This window comes from Pecten maximus, chromosome 2 (genome assembly GCF_902652985.1).
Source record: "Pecten maximus chromosome 2, xPecMax1.1, whole genome shotgun sequence".
Classification (NCBI taxonomy): Eukaryota; Metazoa; Mollusca; class Bivalvia; order Pectinida; family Pectinidae; genus Pecten; species Pecten maximus.
The window spans coordinates 22989746-23005354 of record NC_047016.1 but is presented as its reverse complement, the minus strand read 5'-3'; the positions used below and the strand labels follow the sequence as shown (position 1 = coordinate 23005354).

General features: G+C 37.0%; 1 protein-coding gene across 1 annotated transcript; it reads right to left on the bottom strand.

Moving 5' to 3' along the window:
* Positions 1-13827: 13827 nt before the first annotated feature.
* LOC117342138 (serine/threonine-rich protein adg2-like) lies at positions 13828-15255 on the bottom strand (the record flags this gene model as incomplete). Its single annotated transcript, XM_033904152.1, has 1 exon — positions 13828-15255. A coding segment is annotated over one exon (1428 nt), but the record flags the coding sequence as incomplete, so codon positions are not given.
* Positions 15256-15609: the final 354 nt, after the last annotated feature.

Below are 15609 nucleotides of genomic sequence, written 5' to 3'. Positions count from 1 at the left end.
CGTTATTTTGTGAAAAGAGAAAATTTTTTGTTTTATACTTAATGAATCAGAAGAGGCATTTATAGAAGCAAATAACGGTGTATCTGTTGTAATAATACCTGTAATGTTACATAAGATTGCATGCTGTTCTATTTACAGTCAGGTAATAAAACAGTTATTATAATGCTCCTTTATATAATTAGTGAATAACCATAGTAATGATGATTAGTAATTTGTAAAATTTGTAGTTGTAGTTAATTTATCAAGGAATTAATAAGTTTTGAGTTATGTATTTTATCAATATTAAATTTTGATTATGTTCCTGGTACAGTATAAAGGATTTATATTTATTAATTTAATTTCAGGCATATGGATATATCTTTTATGGCTGTGAATATTTATATATATGAATAGGTTGGTTTTAATGAGGAGACCATATCATCTTAAAAAAATTAATTAATGACTAAATTTTTCATCTTTACTTATGATTCAATATAAGCCAACAGAGTAAAAGTTACAATATTGAACTAGAAACAACAAATCTCTCCATAGATTGTTACATATTTGTAAAAAAAAAAATGTATTTCTCATAAACAAAAAATCTGTCTAATAGATAGCACATGAGACTAGGCCTGCCTGTTAATACAATAATGTAAGTACAAATAGGGAATCTTAACACAGATATGATGATTAAATAAAATCACTTTAATTTAACAGATGTTGTTGATGAGAAGTCAGTTGATACAAAGGTAGTGACAGTAAACTTAATACTGCCAGGTGTCTTCCTATTGGGAAAGGAGGAATTTCCGGGTGATATTTTGGAAATATATCATTTTGACTTCATGAACATTGATATAATTTTATTTATATGTTGAAAGGGCTATTGTGGGTGGGAATTAAATTAGCCTGTCTGGTTTAATCTTGTTATAGACAGTGGAACCTTGTCTGTGTGGAGAGTGGAACCTTTTCTGTGTGGAGAGTGGAACCTTGTTAGTCTGGACAGTGGAACCTTGTCTGTCTGGACAGTGGAACCTTGTCTGTCTGGACAGTGGAACCTTGTCTGTCTGGAGAGTGGAACCTTGTCTGTGTGGAGAGTGGAACCTTGTCTGTCTGGACAGTAGAACCTTGTCTGTCTGGACAGTGGAACCTTGTCTGTCTAGACAGTGGAACCTTGTCTGTCTGGACAGTGGAACCTTGTCAGTCTGGACAGTGGAACCTTGTCTGTCTGGACAGTGGAACCTTGTCTGTCTGGACAGTGGAACCTTGTCTGTCTGGACAGTAGAACCTTGTCTGTCTGGACAGTGGAACCTTGTCTGTCTGGACAGTGTAACCTTGTCTGTCTGGACAGTAGGACCTTGTCTGTCTGGACAGTGGAACCTTGTCTGTCTGGACAGTGTAACCTTGTCTGTCTGGACAGTAGGACCTTGTCTGTCTGGAGAGTGGAACCTTGTCTGTCTGGACAGTAGGACCTTGTCTGTCTGGACAGTGTAACCTTGTCTGTCTGGACAGTGTAACCTTGTCTGTCTGGACAGTAGGACCTTGCCTGTCTGGACAGTAGAACCTTGTCTGTCTGGACAGTAGGACCTTGTCTGTCTGGACAGTGTAACCTTGTCTGTCTGGACAGTGTAACCTTGTCAGTCTGGACAGTAGGACCTTGTCTGTCTGGACAGTAGGACCTTGTCTGTCTGGACAGTAGAACCTTGTCTGTCTGGACAGTGGAACCTTGTCTGTCTGGACAGTAGAACCTTGTCTGTCTGGACAGTGGAACCGTGTCTGTCTGGACAGTAGGACCTTGTCTGTCTGGACAGTGTAACCTTGTCTGTCTGGACAGTGTAACCTTGTCAGTCTGGACAGTAGGACCTTGTCTGTCTGGACAGTAGAACCTTGTCAGTCTGGACAGTGTAACCTTGTCAGTCTGGACAGTGGAACCTTGTCAGTCTGGACAGTGGAACCTTGTCAGTCTGGACAGTGGAACCTTGTCTGTCTGGACAGTGGAACCTTGTCAGTCTGGACAGTAGAACCTTGTCTGTCTGGACAGTGGAACCTTGTCTGTCTGGACAGTGGAACCGTGTCTGTCTGGACAGTGGAACCTTGTCAGTCTGGACAGTGGAACCTTGTCTGTCTGGACAGTGGAACCTTGTCAGTCTGGACAGTAGAACCTTGTCTGTCTGGACAGTAGAACCTTGTCAGTCTGGACAGTGGAACCTTGTCAGTCTGGACAGTAGAACCTTGTCAGTCTGGACAGTAGAACCTTGTCTGTCTGGACAGTAGAACCTTGTCTGTCTGGACAGTAGAACCTTGTCAGTCTGGACAGTGGAACCTTGTCAGTCTGGACAGTAGAACCTTGTCAGTCTGGAGAGTAAAAATGGCTTGTTAAAATTATGTAAGTTCTGTTTCTTTGTTGACTAATAATTATTAAAGGTGACTATAACATTAGATTTCGCTCTCAGGAGACAGTGAGTTCAGTCTATAAGTAATTAAATATACCCATATAAAAACAATACACCAACCTATACCGTCAAATTTGCTGCTTTTTTGGGGGGTTAAAACGGTGAAGATATGAAGGAAAGACTCGTGGTTTTCGGATTGGATTAAGATTGATAATACATATATGAATCGGATCAAGACCATTCTGTTTACATTTTTATTTTTTAGATATCAGCCAAGTATTGTTGCAGTCAAACCTAATTTTAGCAATAATTAGGAAGTGTTCGTTTTGTAACAAACTCTTTGAAAATATACATTTTATATCTTTTATTTTCTAGTGATTTTTAAAATTACAGTTGCTTTAAGGCTGCTGATAATTTTCGATATAGGTTCTATGGATCAACGTACAGTGTAATGCTCCGTCAAAGTCATTCATGTTCATAAACATTCTCTTGTTGTAATGAATTTAATCTGAACTTATTAGTTTTTAAATTTTCGGGAATGTTTATCTGATTGCGACAAGAACACCATGTGGAATAGATTACATATGTTAGTTAGAAATGATATCACTGATGTAACTGAGAAATACATACATACCTAAAATTGTAATCCATTATCAATATTAGATTAGTATATATTGGAGTTAGGATTGTTTGTGTTTGGTTGGGTTTATCACCCTGTGAACACCCAGGGTCATTTTGAGGCAGGATCTCCTTGTAGTAGTTGGTGACTTCCTCACTGAACAACATACAGGAGGCCTGTCACATGCCATCGAGAGCATGCAATTAGGCTTACATGTCTTGCCCAGGGATACAACTATAACAGCACAGAGCAGCCTGTTACTCAGCTTCCCAAGAAACACAAACAACACGGGTAGGGAGTGTCCAACCACGCCCTAACTGATGGTTGTGTTACTGTGGAGTACAATGTCTTATCCAAAGCAATGGCTGAAACCTTTTCAACCTTTTTTCAGAAGACTGGGCCTATTATATCCTTCCTTGGTTTGTTAAGGAATGTCTGATTTTCTAAAGGCTTGATTTTGATTGTTATACATATATTTATTGCATTAAGTTGGTTGTTTATCAAAAATATAAATAGTTTGCATTTCCTGTATTGGAATAATTGTAGTCATCTAATCAATGAACGTAACTTTTGTTGTGAGTTCATAGTATCATAAATTTCAAAACATTTCAAACAAACACATTAGAGGTACATGCGTTTCTACTTTTCCTGCTCATTAGCCCGGAAAGATGAAACATGAAGATAGATCAGAGAAGTCTATCTGTAACATCAAACCATTACAGCTTCAGAGCTGGCTAACTCATTAACAGTGTGGCTTTCTAAGTAAATATGCAACAAAGCATTAACATTTGTGGGCATTGAGTGCAAATTGTGCATCCAGGGAAAGGATGAATAAAGCGTAGTATTCTGGTAGATGTATACTGCAGAAGCTGAAAACAGCTTTTTCATGGATAGCAATCATCATGATAATTTCAGAAAAAAGTTTTAACAAAATTGAACTAAAATGGTCCATTGCATGGTGAGTGTATATCTTGTATTTCTTTTTCCAATCAAATTCAAGAAGTTACTTCACCATATGTAAAATTCTTCATTCTATGAATCCTTAAATTCTTTAAAACCATTCATACATTAAACTCTTTACCCCATTGATAGTGAAATTATTTATATCAGCATGCATATGGTAAATTCTTAACTCCATTACGTTGATATCATTTCTGTAGTCATACATTAAATTCTTACTCAATTAAATGAAAAATTATTTTTGCTTACTGCAATTAATTATTATCTTTATTTAATGCAAAAAAATGTGTTACCATATGCTGAGAGCCGTGTTAGCCAGTATTTTACTGTGACCTGGTGTAGACAAGCCACAGTACCCTTAAGTTTCCTCCTGAAATGAAAGATAAAATATTCAAAGTTTCCTGTACATCAGCACATACAATTAGATTAAAGAAAACACAGCCATAATCCGAACATTAAAATAGTAATGTGATGTCTTCATATAATAAGATATCAGAATTTACATAAAAATATCCATATTTACGATGCAACTTAATATAAAACAATTACAGCATCAGTTGTGGTATAGTTCAGTCTACAGACCATTTGATTATATTTCATACAGTGATGAATATCTTTAAAATTCAATTTAGTAAGTTTTAGTTTTATATTGTCCAGAGATTTACTTGTACAGGAATGAATGTAACATACTTATGATATTGATTCTGCACATGTGCTGTCATGGAACTTCCATAACACGTACGTTTCATTAAGTTTTATTTTAGCAGTATCTTTCAGTCTAATAATCAAATTAAATCCATTGATATAAGCCCTTTAAATTCAATAGGGATGTTTTATATTAAAGTTTTTTCCATCTTCGGTTTGTCCAGCATGCCCATCTTTCATTTGGAGATCAAGAGTTTTTGTAACTTTTTGACCAATCTCTTTGAAACTTTGTAAGTTTTGTTAGCAAGACATGTACTTGATCATTTTTCAAAAAGCTCGTTATAAACAAGCTTAAATCATGGTCAAGGTCATTCATTTGAACAAACTTTCTAGCCCTAGAAATATTTTAGTCTGTTTGACCCCTGTGACCTTGAATATAGGTCAATGTCATTCATTTGAATAAACTTAATTTGTAGCATTTCACCCAAGCATGCTACAAATGCCTAATATCAAGTCCGGGGGCATCTCAGCTATTAAAAAGTCCTTTAAAAATTTCGGCCTATTCAACTCTTGTGACCTTGAATATAGGTCAAAGTAATTCATTTGAACATACTTGGTAGCCCTTTACCTCCAGCATGTTACAAACCATATGTCAACTCTCTTGGCCTCTTAGTCAATGACATAATAGCAGTTTCCAAAACTATTACTATGACAATGTAATCTTTGTTTTTGATTGGTCAAAATTTAGATATTTGCCGATTTCGACCAACTTTGTTATACAGAGGTATTAGGGAATGCTGAACATCGCTATCTATGTTTTGTTGCCATGGCAACCGAGCTGAAGCACAAAGTGACTTTGATTGGTGGAAATTAAATCATGGGCCGATTCTGATCAAATTTGCAGTGTGCATGCAGGGGTATTCTGAGATGCAAAACATCCCTCTGTAGGCGTTGTTGCCATGATAAAGCAAATAGTATAGGGACTGTGTATATTAATGTAGTGACTGTGTATATTAATGTAGGGACTGTGTGTATTAATGTAGGGACTGTGTGTATTAATGTAGGGACCGTGTATATTAATGTAGGGACTGTGTGTATTAATGTAGGGACTGTGTGATATAATGTAGAGACTGTGTATATTAATGTAGGGACTGTGTGTATTAATGTAGGGACTGTGTATATTAATGTAGGGACTGTGTGTATTAATGTAGGGACTGTGTGTTATAATGTAGGGACTGTGTATATTAATGTAGGGACTGTGTATATTAATGTAGGGACTGTGTGTATTAATGTAGGGACTGTGTGTTATAATGTAGGGACTGTGTGTATTATTGTAGGGACTGTGTATATTAATGTAGGACCTGTGTATATTAATGTAGGGACTGTGTATATTAATGTAGGGACTGTGTATATTAATGTAGGGACTTTGTGTATTAATGTAGGGACTGTGTATATTAATGTAGGGACTGTGTATATTAATGTAGGGACTGTGTATATTAATGTAGGGACTGTGTGTATTAATGTAGGGACTGTGTATATTAATGTAGGGACTGTGTATATTAATGTAGGGACTGTGTATATTAATGTAGGGACTGTGTATATTAATGTAGGGACTGTATATTAATGTAGGGACTGTGTATATTAATGTAGGGACTGTGTATATTAATGTAGGGACTGTGTATATAATGTAGGGACTGTGTGTATTAATGTAGGGACTGTGTGTATTAATGTAGGGACTGTGTGTATTAATGTAGGGACTGTGTATATTAATGTAGGGACTGTGTATATTAATGTAGGGACTGTGTATATTAATGTAAGGGACTGTGTAGTATATGTAGGGACTGTGTGTATTAATGTAGGGACTGTGTATATAATGTAGGGACTGTGTGTATTAATGTAGGGACTGTGTGTATATAATGTAGGGACTGTGTGTATTAATGTAGGGACTGTGTGATATAATGTAGGGACTGTGTATATTAATGTAGGGACTGTGTGTATTAATGTAGGGACTGTGTATATTAATGTAGGGACTGTGTGTATTAATGTAGGGACTGTGTATATTAATGTAGGGACTGTGTATATTAATGTAGGGACTGTGTGTATTAATGTAGGGACTGTGTATATAATGTAGGGACTGTGTGTATTAATGTAGGGACTGTGTGTATTAATGTAGGGACTGTGTATATTAATGTAGGGACTGTGTGTATTAATGTAGGGACTGTGTATATTAATGTAGGGACTGTGTGTATTAATGTAGGGACTGTGTATATTAATGTAGGGACTGTGTATATTAATGTAGGGACTGTGTGTATTAATGTAGGGACTGTGTATATTAATGTAGGGACTGTGTGTATTAATGTAGGGACTGTGTATTAATGTAGGGACTGTGTATATAATGTAGGGACTGTGTATATTAATGTAGGGACTGTGTATTAATGTAGGGACTGTGTATTAATGTAGGGACTGTGTGTATTAATGTAGTGACTGTGTATTAATGTAGGGACTGGTGTTATATGTAGATGTTATTAAGGGACTGTGTATATAATGTAGGGACTGTGTATATTAATGTAGGGACTGTGTATTAATGTAGGGACTGTGTATTAATGTAGGGACTGTGTGTATTAATGTAGGGACTGTGTATATTAATGTAGGGACTGTGTATATTAATGTAGGGACTGTGTATTAATGTAGGGACTGTGTATTAATGTAGGGACTGTGTGTATTAATGTAGGGACTGTGTATTAATGTAGGGACTGTGTATTAATGTAGGGACTGTGTTATAATGTAGGGACTGTGTATTAATGTAGGGACTGTGTGTATAATGTAGGACTGTAATGTAGGGGACTGTGTATAATGTAGGATGTATTAATGTAGGGACTGTGTATATTAATGTAAGGGACTGTGTGTATTAATGTAGGGATGTGTATGTAGGGACTGGTTATAATGTAAGGGACTGTGTATATAATGTAGGGACTGTGTATATTAATGTAGGGACTGTGTATATTAATGTAGGGACTGTGTATATTAATGTAGGGACTGTGTATTAATGTAGGGACTGTGTATATTAATGTAGGGACTGTGTTATAATGTAGGGACTGTGTATTAATGTAGGGACTGTGTGTATTAATGTAGGGACTGTGTGTTATAATGTAGGGACTGTGTATATTAATGTAGGGACTGTGTATATTAATGTAGGGACTGTGTATATTAATGTAGGGACTGTGTATATTAATGTAGGGACTGTGTATTAATGTAGGGACTGTGTATTAATGTAGGGACTGTGTGTATTAATGTAGGGACTGTGTATATTAATGTAGGGACTGTGTGTATTAATGTAGGGACTGTGTGTATTAATGTAGGGACTGTGTATATTAATTAGGGACTGTGTATATAATGTAGGGACTGTGTTATTAATGTAGGGACTGTAGATGTATTAATGTAGGGACTGTGTATATTAATGTAGGGACTGTGTTATAATGTAGGGACTGTGTATTAATGTAGGGACTGTGTATATTAATGTAGGGACTGTGTATATTAATGTAGGGACTGTGTATATTAATGTAGGGACTGTGTATATTAATGTAGGGACTGTGTGTATTAATGTAGGGACTGTGTATATTAATGTAGGGACTGTGTGTATTAATGTAGGGACTGTGTGTATTAATGTAGGGACTGTGTATATAATGTAGGGACTGTGTGTATTAATGTAGGGACTGTGTATATTAATGTAGGGACTGTGTATTAATGTAGGGACTGTGTGTATTAATGTAGGGACTGTGTATTAATGTAGGGACTGTGTATTAATGTAGGGACTGTGTATTAATGTAGGGACTGTGTATATTAATGTAGGGACTGTGTATATTAATGTAGGGACTGTGTATATTAATGTAGGGACTGTGTATATTAATGTAGGGACTGTGTATATTAATGTAGGGACTGTGTATAATGTAGGGACTGTGTATTAATGTAGGGACTGTGTATTAATGTAGGGACTGTGTATTAATGTAGGGACTGTGTATATTAATGTAGGGACTGTGTGTATTAATGTAGGGACTGTGTATATTAATGTAGGGACTGTGTGTTATAATGTAGGGACTGTGTGTTATAATGTAGGGACTGTGTATTAATGTAGGGACTGTGTATTAATGTAGGGACTGTGTATTAATGTAGGGACTGTGTATATTAATGTAGGGACTGTGTATTAATGTAGGGACTGTGTATATTAATGTAGGGACTGTGTATATTAATGTAGGGACTGTGTATTAATGTAGGGACTGTGTATTAATGTAGGGACTGTGTGTATTAATGTAGGGACTGTGTATTAATGTAGGGACTGTATATTAATGTAGGGACTGTGTTATAATGTAGGGACTGTGTATTAATGTAGGGACTGTGTATTAATGTAGGGACTGTGTGTATTAATGTAGGGACTGTGTTATAATGTAGGGACTGTGTATTAATGTAGGGACTGTGTTATAATGTAGGGACTGTGTATTAATGTAGGGACTGTGTATTAATGTAGGGACTGTGTATTAATGTAGGGACTGTGTGTATTAATGTAGGGACTGTGTATTAATGTAGGGACTGTGTATTAATGTAGGGACTGTGTATTAATGTAGGGACTGTGTATATTAATGTAGGGACTGTGTATTAATGTAGGGACTGTGTATATTAATGTAGGGACTGTGTGTTATAATGTAGGGACTGTGTGTATTAATGTAGGGACTGTGTATATTAATGTAGGGACTGTGTATATTAATGTAGGGACTGTGTATATTAATGTAGGGACTGTGTATATTAATGTAGGGACTGTGTGTATTAATGTAGGGACTGTATATTAATGTAGGGACTGTGTATATTAATGTAGGGACTGTGTATATTAATGTAGGGACTGTGTGTATTAATGTAGGGACTGTGTATATTAATGTAGGGACTGTGTGTTATAATGTAGGGACTGTGTATATTAATGTAGGGACTGTGTATTAATGTAGGGACTGTGTATTAATGTAGGGACTGTGTATATTAATGTAGGGACTGTGTATTAATGTAGGGACTGTGTATATTAATGTAGGGACTGTGTATATTAATGTAGGGACTGTGTATTAATGTAGGGACTGTGTATATTAATGTAGGGACTGTGTATATTAATGTAGGGACTGTGTGTATTAATGTAGGGACTGTGTGTATTAATGTAGGGACTGTGTATATTAATGTAGGGACTGTGTGTATTAATGTAGGGACTGTGTATATTAATGTAGGGACTGTGTGTATTAATGTAGGGACTGTGTATATTAATGTAGGGACTGTGTGTATTAATGTAGGGACTGTGTATATTAATGTAGGGACTGTGTATATTAATGTAGGGACTGTGTATATTAATGTAGGGACTGTGTATATTAATGTAGGGACTGTGTGTATTAATGTAGGGACTGTGTATATTAATGTAGGGACTGTGTGTTATAATGTAGGGACTGTGTGTTAATGTAGGGACTGTGTATTAATGTAGGGACTGTGTATTAATGTAGGGACTGTGTATTAATGTAGGGACTGTGTGTATTAATGTAGGGACTGTGTATTAATGTAGGGACTGTGTGTTATAATGTAGGGACTGTGTATATTAATTTAGGGACTGTGTGTATTAATGTAGGGACTGTGTGTATTAATGTAGGGGTTATACTGTTAACAAAATACAGTTTTGATGAAAGCTGATCAAGTATGTTACTTGATACCTTGGAAAAAAATAGAAATTTTAAGAAATTAAAGAAGTAAAACTGTAGTAAATTTCTATCTTTTATAAGTGAAGATTTTATGGCACGTTACGGAGGTGATAACAAAGGGGGTAGGTTTTAGTGTGTTATATTCAGCAAAGCTGTCAATTTAGATGTACAACATTAAAGTTCCTACAGAATTTTATAAACCCATATAAAAGATATACACATTTTATTACTACATTCCTTTTTTTTAAGATGAAAGTCACTAAAATTTACATTTTCAACAATTTTGCAATTTTTGTGAGAAAGTTTGATAACAAACTTACTTCTGGTAAGTCTTAATTGATGATCTTGAGTGCTTGATTGTATAATAAGCAGTCAGTTTATTTACCTTCTTTATGGTTTTACCTGAACTTTGCAGAGAAAATAATATAGTTTTCAATGCATCAGTTTAAGGTCACCCGAGATGAAGTCTATTCTAATTGCCTTTTTGTCTGTCATAGTACACCGTGCATCTGTAAACAATTCACATTCTCCACCTACTCAGAAACTCAGAACCAATTTCGGTAAAATTTTGCAGACACCTTTCATGGCTAAATGTCAACCAATATTTCAGACTAAGGGGTGGGGAAAAAAAGATAAAATTGACCGAAATTGCAAAAATCTTTTTATCCAGACCAAAGTGTCATCATGCAGGTATCTTCATTGATAGATGGAAGGTTCTATAGTTTATATAGAGAAATAACATTTTTGAGCATGATTTGTTTAATTTCCATTGGAAATTATATAAACTTGGTTAGAATTATTAAAATGGGATGGCAGTTCGATGGTATGCACATGTTGATCCTGACCCTCCCAGGGGCTGATGGGTGAGGCCAAAAAAGGTCAAATTGACTTAAATTTCAAAGGTCTTCTTCTTAAGACCCAACTAAGGTAGAATCAAATGTTCTATTTTGGTGGATGGGTCTTCAGTTGCTTAATTACCAAAATTGTGAATTTCATGACCCTACAGATCTCCCATGACCCAAAGGCACTGATGGGTGCAGCAAAAAAGGGTCAAATTAACTGAAATATTTTGAAACTCAGGTGATCGTTAAAGCCCATGGGCGTCCTGTTTCCTTCTTTTATTCCATCTCTAACACAGTAGGAAAATGTCACCTCATGGCAAAATTGAATTAATGACATTCTTATTTAAAGCAGGAAAACATTGAAGAATGAATTCAGTGAAGAAAATAAAAGATCACAAAATGTGTAATTTATGTTTTTGAGTGCACCCTTAAACAAATCCAGGTATTTTATTATTGTACTTATTTGACACAGCAAGAAAATAAATTTTCTTTTTAATAAAAAATAATGACATCATAAGATTACTAGGAGTTTTATCCATTTCTTCAGAACTTTTCCGCTAAACAAGATTATATATCTGAGGCTCCATATGGAAGTCTGATAATATTTCAGTTTCTAGTGCATATTTAGACTAATTGATTAGATTTTGATAATATTTAAAAATAACAGTTGAAAATTTTTTAAACATCAAGAAATTCCTGTGTTGTAATTCGTCTACAATCTGATATCTGTGGATCGGGTTATTTTATGGTACATTGCGGAATATTTAACTGGAAGAGATATTAACATAATGTTTTCTCCCTTTATAGCCGCCTAGCAAGCCAACCAGTTCAACCTGACAACAAGGTGTTAAAGTGAGAACGGTTTTGTTGCTAACCAGCTTTATCAAGTACATCAAGCAATTGGTCGGGCAGCAATTTTGTGACATCATCTTGTGCGCATACTCATTAAAATCTATTCTTCCATAGATTTATTTTCAACTTCTATTTTTTTTTGAAAAAGAAAACGGTTTCTTTGTAGTCTCCTGGCTTAAAAGCATCCACGTGTCATTGAGGTCGTTTCGGAGATGAAACTGACATGCAACATATTCCACTGTATAATATATTAGCAGTTAGGACATAGAGGTTTCTGATTGGTTGATATAGAATTTCCCGCGTCATGATTAACATGATTATATTCTCAGGGTCGTAGATTCCAGGTACAATAAAAAGTCTAATTGCAGCATTAAAGGGAAAATTTGAAAGAAATTGGCATGGATTACGGAGATTAGCGTCATTTAGTGTCATTAACAGTGATGTCAATGTACGTAGGGGAAATTAAAATTCACTGATAATTGTGTCTGTAAATAAATTGTTATGAAAAACGATGGGGTGAACTGAGGATTTGATGAGTAAAAACTTTATCAATACTACAGCAACATGTGTAAGTTAAATATTGATGTTACAGCTGTAAGGTCTAGTCATTATCTTGTTCTAACATGAGGAAGTTGAGTTGATTAGGCTCCTGGAAATCATAGGATCAAAGGGCAAAGGTCAAAGTCAGAGGTCAAAATTTTAAAGATAAGAGTCAAAGCACAGAGACACCAAGGTCTTTGTTGACCTTGACTAGAAATGCTTTTATGATTTGAATTGTTTTCGAATAATATATGAGTTATTCTGAATAAACACAAGAAGACATTTGACCAAAAGTCATTGTGACCTCCTCACAGGTTAAGGTCATAGATGTCAGGTTATTATTTTTTGTTTTTTGTTTTTTGGATAAAACTTGTGTGACCAAAAGTCATCTTCTTTGCTTCTTGACTTATCAATTTTATTTTTACAATATTAAGTTGTAGCCTATAGACTCTTGTTAGATATCATTATTGAATATCTATTTATATATTATTTATGCAGTATCAGGTCAGTATTTATTTCAGACCCGACAAATATGATTTAATATATACCATTATTATTCAGGAATTTCTCTTTTTTCATTGAATTGCATTTATTTTGTCAAAACAGTTTGCTGTTCATCAATTATTCAAATAAAGTTTAGTGAATTTTAGTTCAATTATTTTTTTTTTTTAAAGTCCTCACCTTCTTTCGTTAGGTTAAAAAAGGAAATAACATTGCAATACAAGTTTTTCCTGAAGTCATTTTAGGTTAGGGAGGTGATTTGTAAAGGAGCTTTATAATGAAATTAAATGCAGTATGATTTGTAAATGAAAAATAGATGAAGTTAAATGGAGATGTTTTGAAATCTGAGGCAACTGTCATTGTCTGGGAGTAGAAACATATGTTTATCTTCAAGGTTGTTTAAAGATGAGAGATTGTGACAATGAAAGGTAGATGAAATTGGAGAAGAAATGCTTGTCAGCGATAAACATGATGATGAACAGAAACTGACATTGATGTTGTGGATGAAAGTATGTGAAATATTTCTGTAACTTGACACCATTCAGTAGTGACATCGACATTAATGATTTGGTCAAAGATTATGCTGACTGAATTAGATGACAAAGAGACGTAAATTCTCCAAATGTTATCAAAGTAAGTCATGTGCAGTGGTGACGCAAGTCTTACCGATCGTTCTGTTTGATGACTATGGTGATGGAATAGATTAAGTAGATGAGTAGCTCAGACGATGAAGTTGACGATAATAACAATGATAATAACATTCATAATTGATTCAAATGTTTTTAGTCAATGATGGTGGTCGAGTCAAAGGTGGTGAAGGCTGAGTTGATGGTAGTGAAGGCTGAGTTGGTGATGGTGAAGGCTGAGTTGGTGGTAGTGAAGGCTGAGTTGGTGGTAGTGAAGGCTGAGTTGGTGATGGTGAAGGCTGAGTTGGTGGTAGTGAAGGCTGAGTTGGTGATGGTGAAGGCTGAGTTGGTGGTGGTGAAGGCTGAGTTGGTGGTAGTGAAGGCTGAGTTGGTGGTAGTGAAGGCTGAGTTGGTGGTAGTGAAGGCTGAGTTGGTGATGGTGAAGGCTGAGTTGGTGGTAGTGAAGGCTGAGTTGGTGGTAGTGAAGGCTGAGTTGGTGATGGTGAAGGCTGAGTTGGTGGTGGTGAAGGCTGAGTTGATGGTAGTGAAGGCTGAGTTGATGGTAGTGAAGGCTGAGTTGATGGTAGTGAAGGCTGAGTTGGTGATGGTGAAGGCTGAGTTGGTGGTGGTGAAGGCTGAGTTGATGGTAGTGAAGGCTGAGTTGGTGGTAGTGAAGGCTGAGTTGGTGGTAGTGAAGGCTGAGTTGGTGGTGGTGAAGACTGAGTTAGTGATGGTGAAGACTGAGTAGTTGGCGGTAGTGAAGGCTGAGTTGGAGGTGGTGAAGGCTGAGTTAGTGGTAGTGAAGGCTGAGTAGTTGGTGGTAGTGAAGGCTGAGTTGGTGGTAGTGAAGGCTGAGTTGGTGGTGGTGAAGGCTGAGTTGGTGGTGGTGAAGGCTGAGTTAGTGATAGTGAAGGCTGATTTGGTGGTGGTGAAGGCTGAGTAGTTGGTTGTTGTGAAGGCTGAGTTGGTGGTAGTGAAGGCTGAGTAGTTGGTAGTGAAGGCTGAGTAGTTGGTGGTGGTGAAGGCTGAGTTGGTGGTGGTGAAGGCTGATTTGGTGGTGAAGGCTGAGTTGGTGGTAGTGAAGGCTGAGTAGTTGGTGGTAGTGAAGGCTGAGTAGTTGGTGGTAGTGAAGGCTGAGTTGGAGGTGGTGAAGGCTGAGTTAGTGGTAGTGAAGGCTGAGTAGTTGGTGGTAGTGAAGGCTGAGTTAGTGATAGTGAAGGCTGAGTAGTTGGTGGTGGTGAAGGCTGAGTTGGTGGTGGTGAAGGCTGAGTTAGTGATAGTGAAGGTTGAGTTGGTGGTAGTGAAGGCTGAGTAGTTGGTGGGAGTGAAGGCTGAGTTGGTGGTGGTGAAGGCTGAGTTGGTGGTGGTGAAGGCTGAGTAGTTGGTGGTGAAGGCTGAGTTGGTGGTGGTGAAGGCTGAGTTGGTGGTGGTGAAGGCTGAGTTGGTGATGGTAGTGAAGGCTGAGTAGTTGGTGGTGGTGAAGGCTGAGTTGGTGGTGGTGAAGGCTGAGTTGGTGGTGGTGAAGGCTGAGTTTGAGGTAGTGAAGGCTGAGTTGGTGATGGTTGTGGCGGTAGTGAAGGCTGACTAGTTGGTGGTAGTGAAGGATGAGTAGTTGGTGGTAGTGAAGGCTGAGTTGGTGGTGGTGAAGGCTGAGTAGTTGGTGGTGAAGGCTGAGTTGGTGGTAGTGAAGGCTGAGTTGGTGATGGTAGTGAAGGCTGAGTAGTTGGTGGTAGTGAAGGCTGAGTTGGTGGTGGTGAAGGCTGAGTTGGTGGTAGTGAAGGCTGAGTAGTTGGTGGTAGTGAAGGCTGAGTTGGTGGTGGTGAAGGCTGAGTAGTTGGTAGTGAAGGCTGAGTTGGTGGTGGTGAAGGCTGAGTTGGTGGTGGTGAAGGCTGAGTTGGAGGTGGTTGTGGCGGTAGTGAAGGCTGAGTAGTTGGTGGT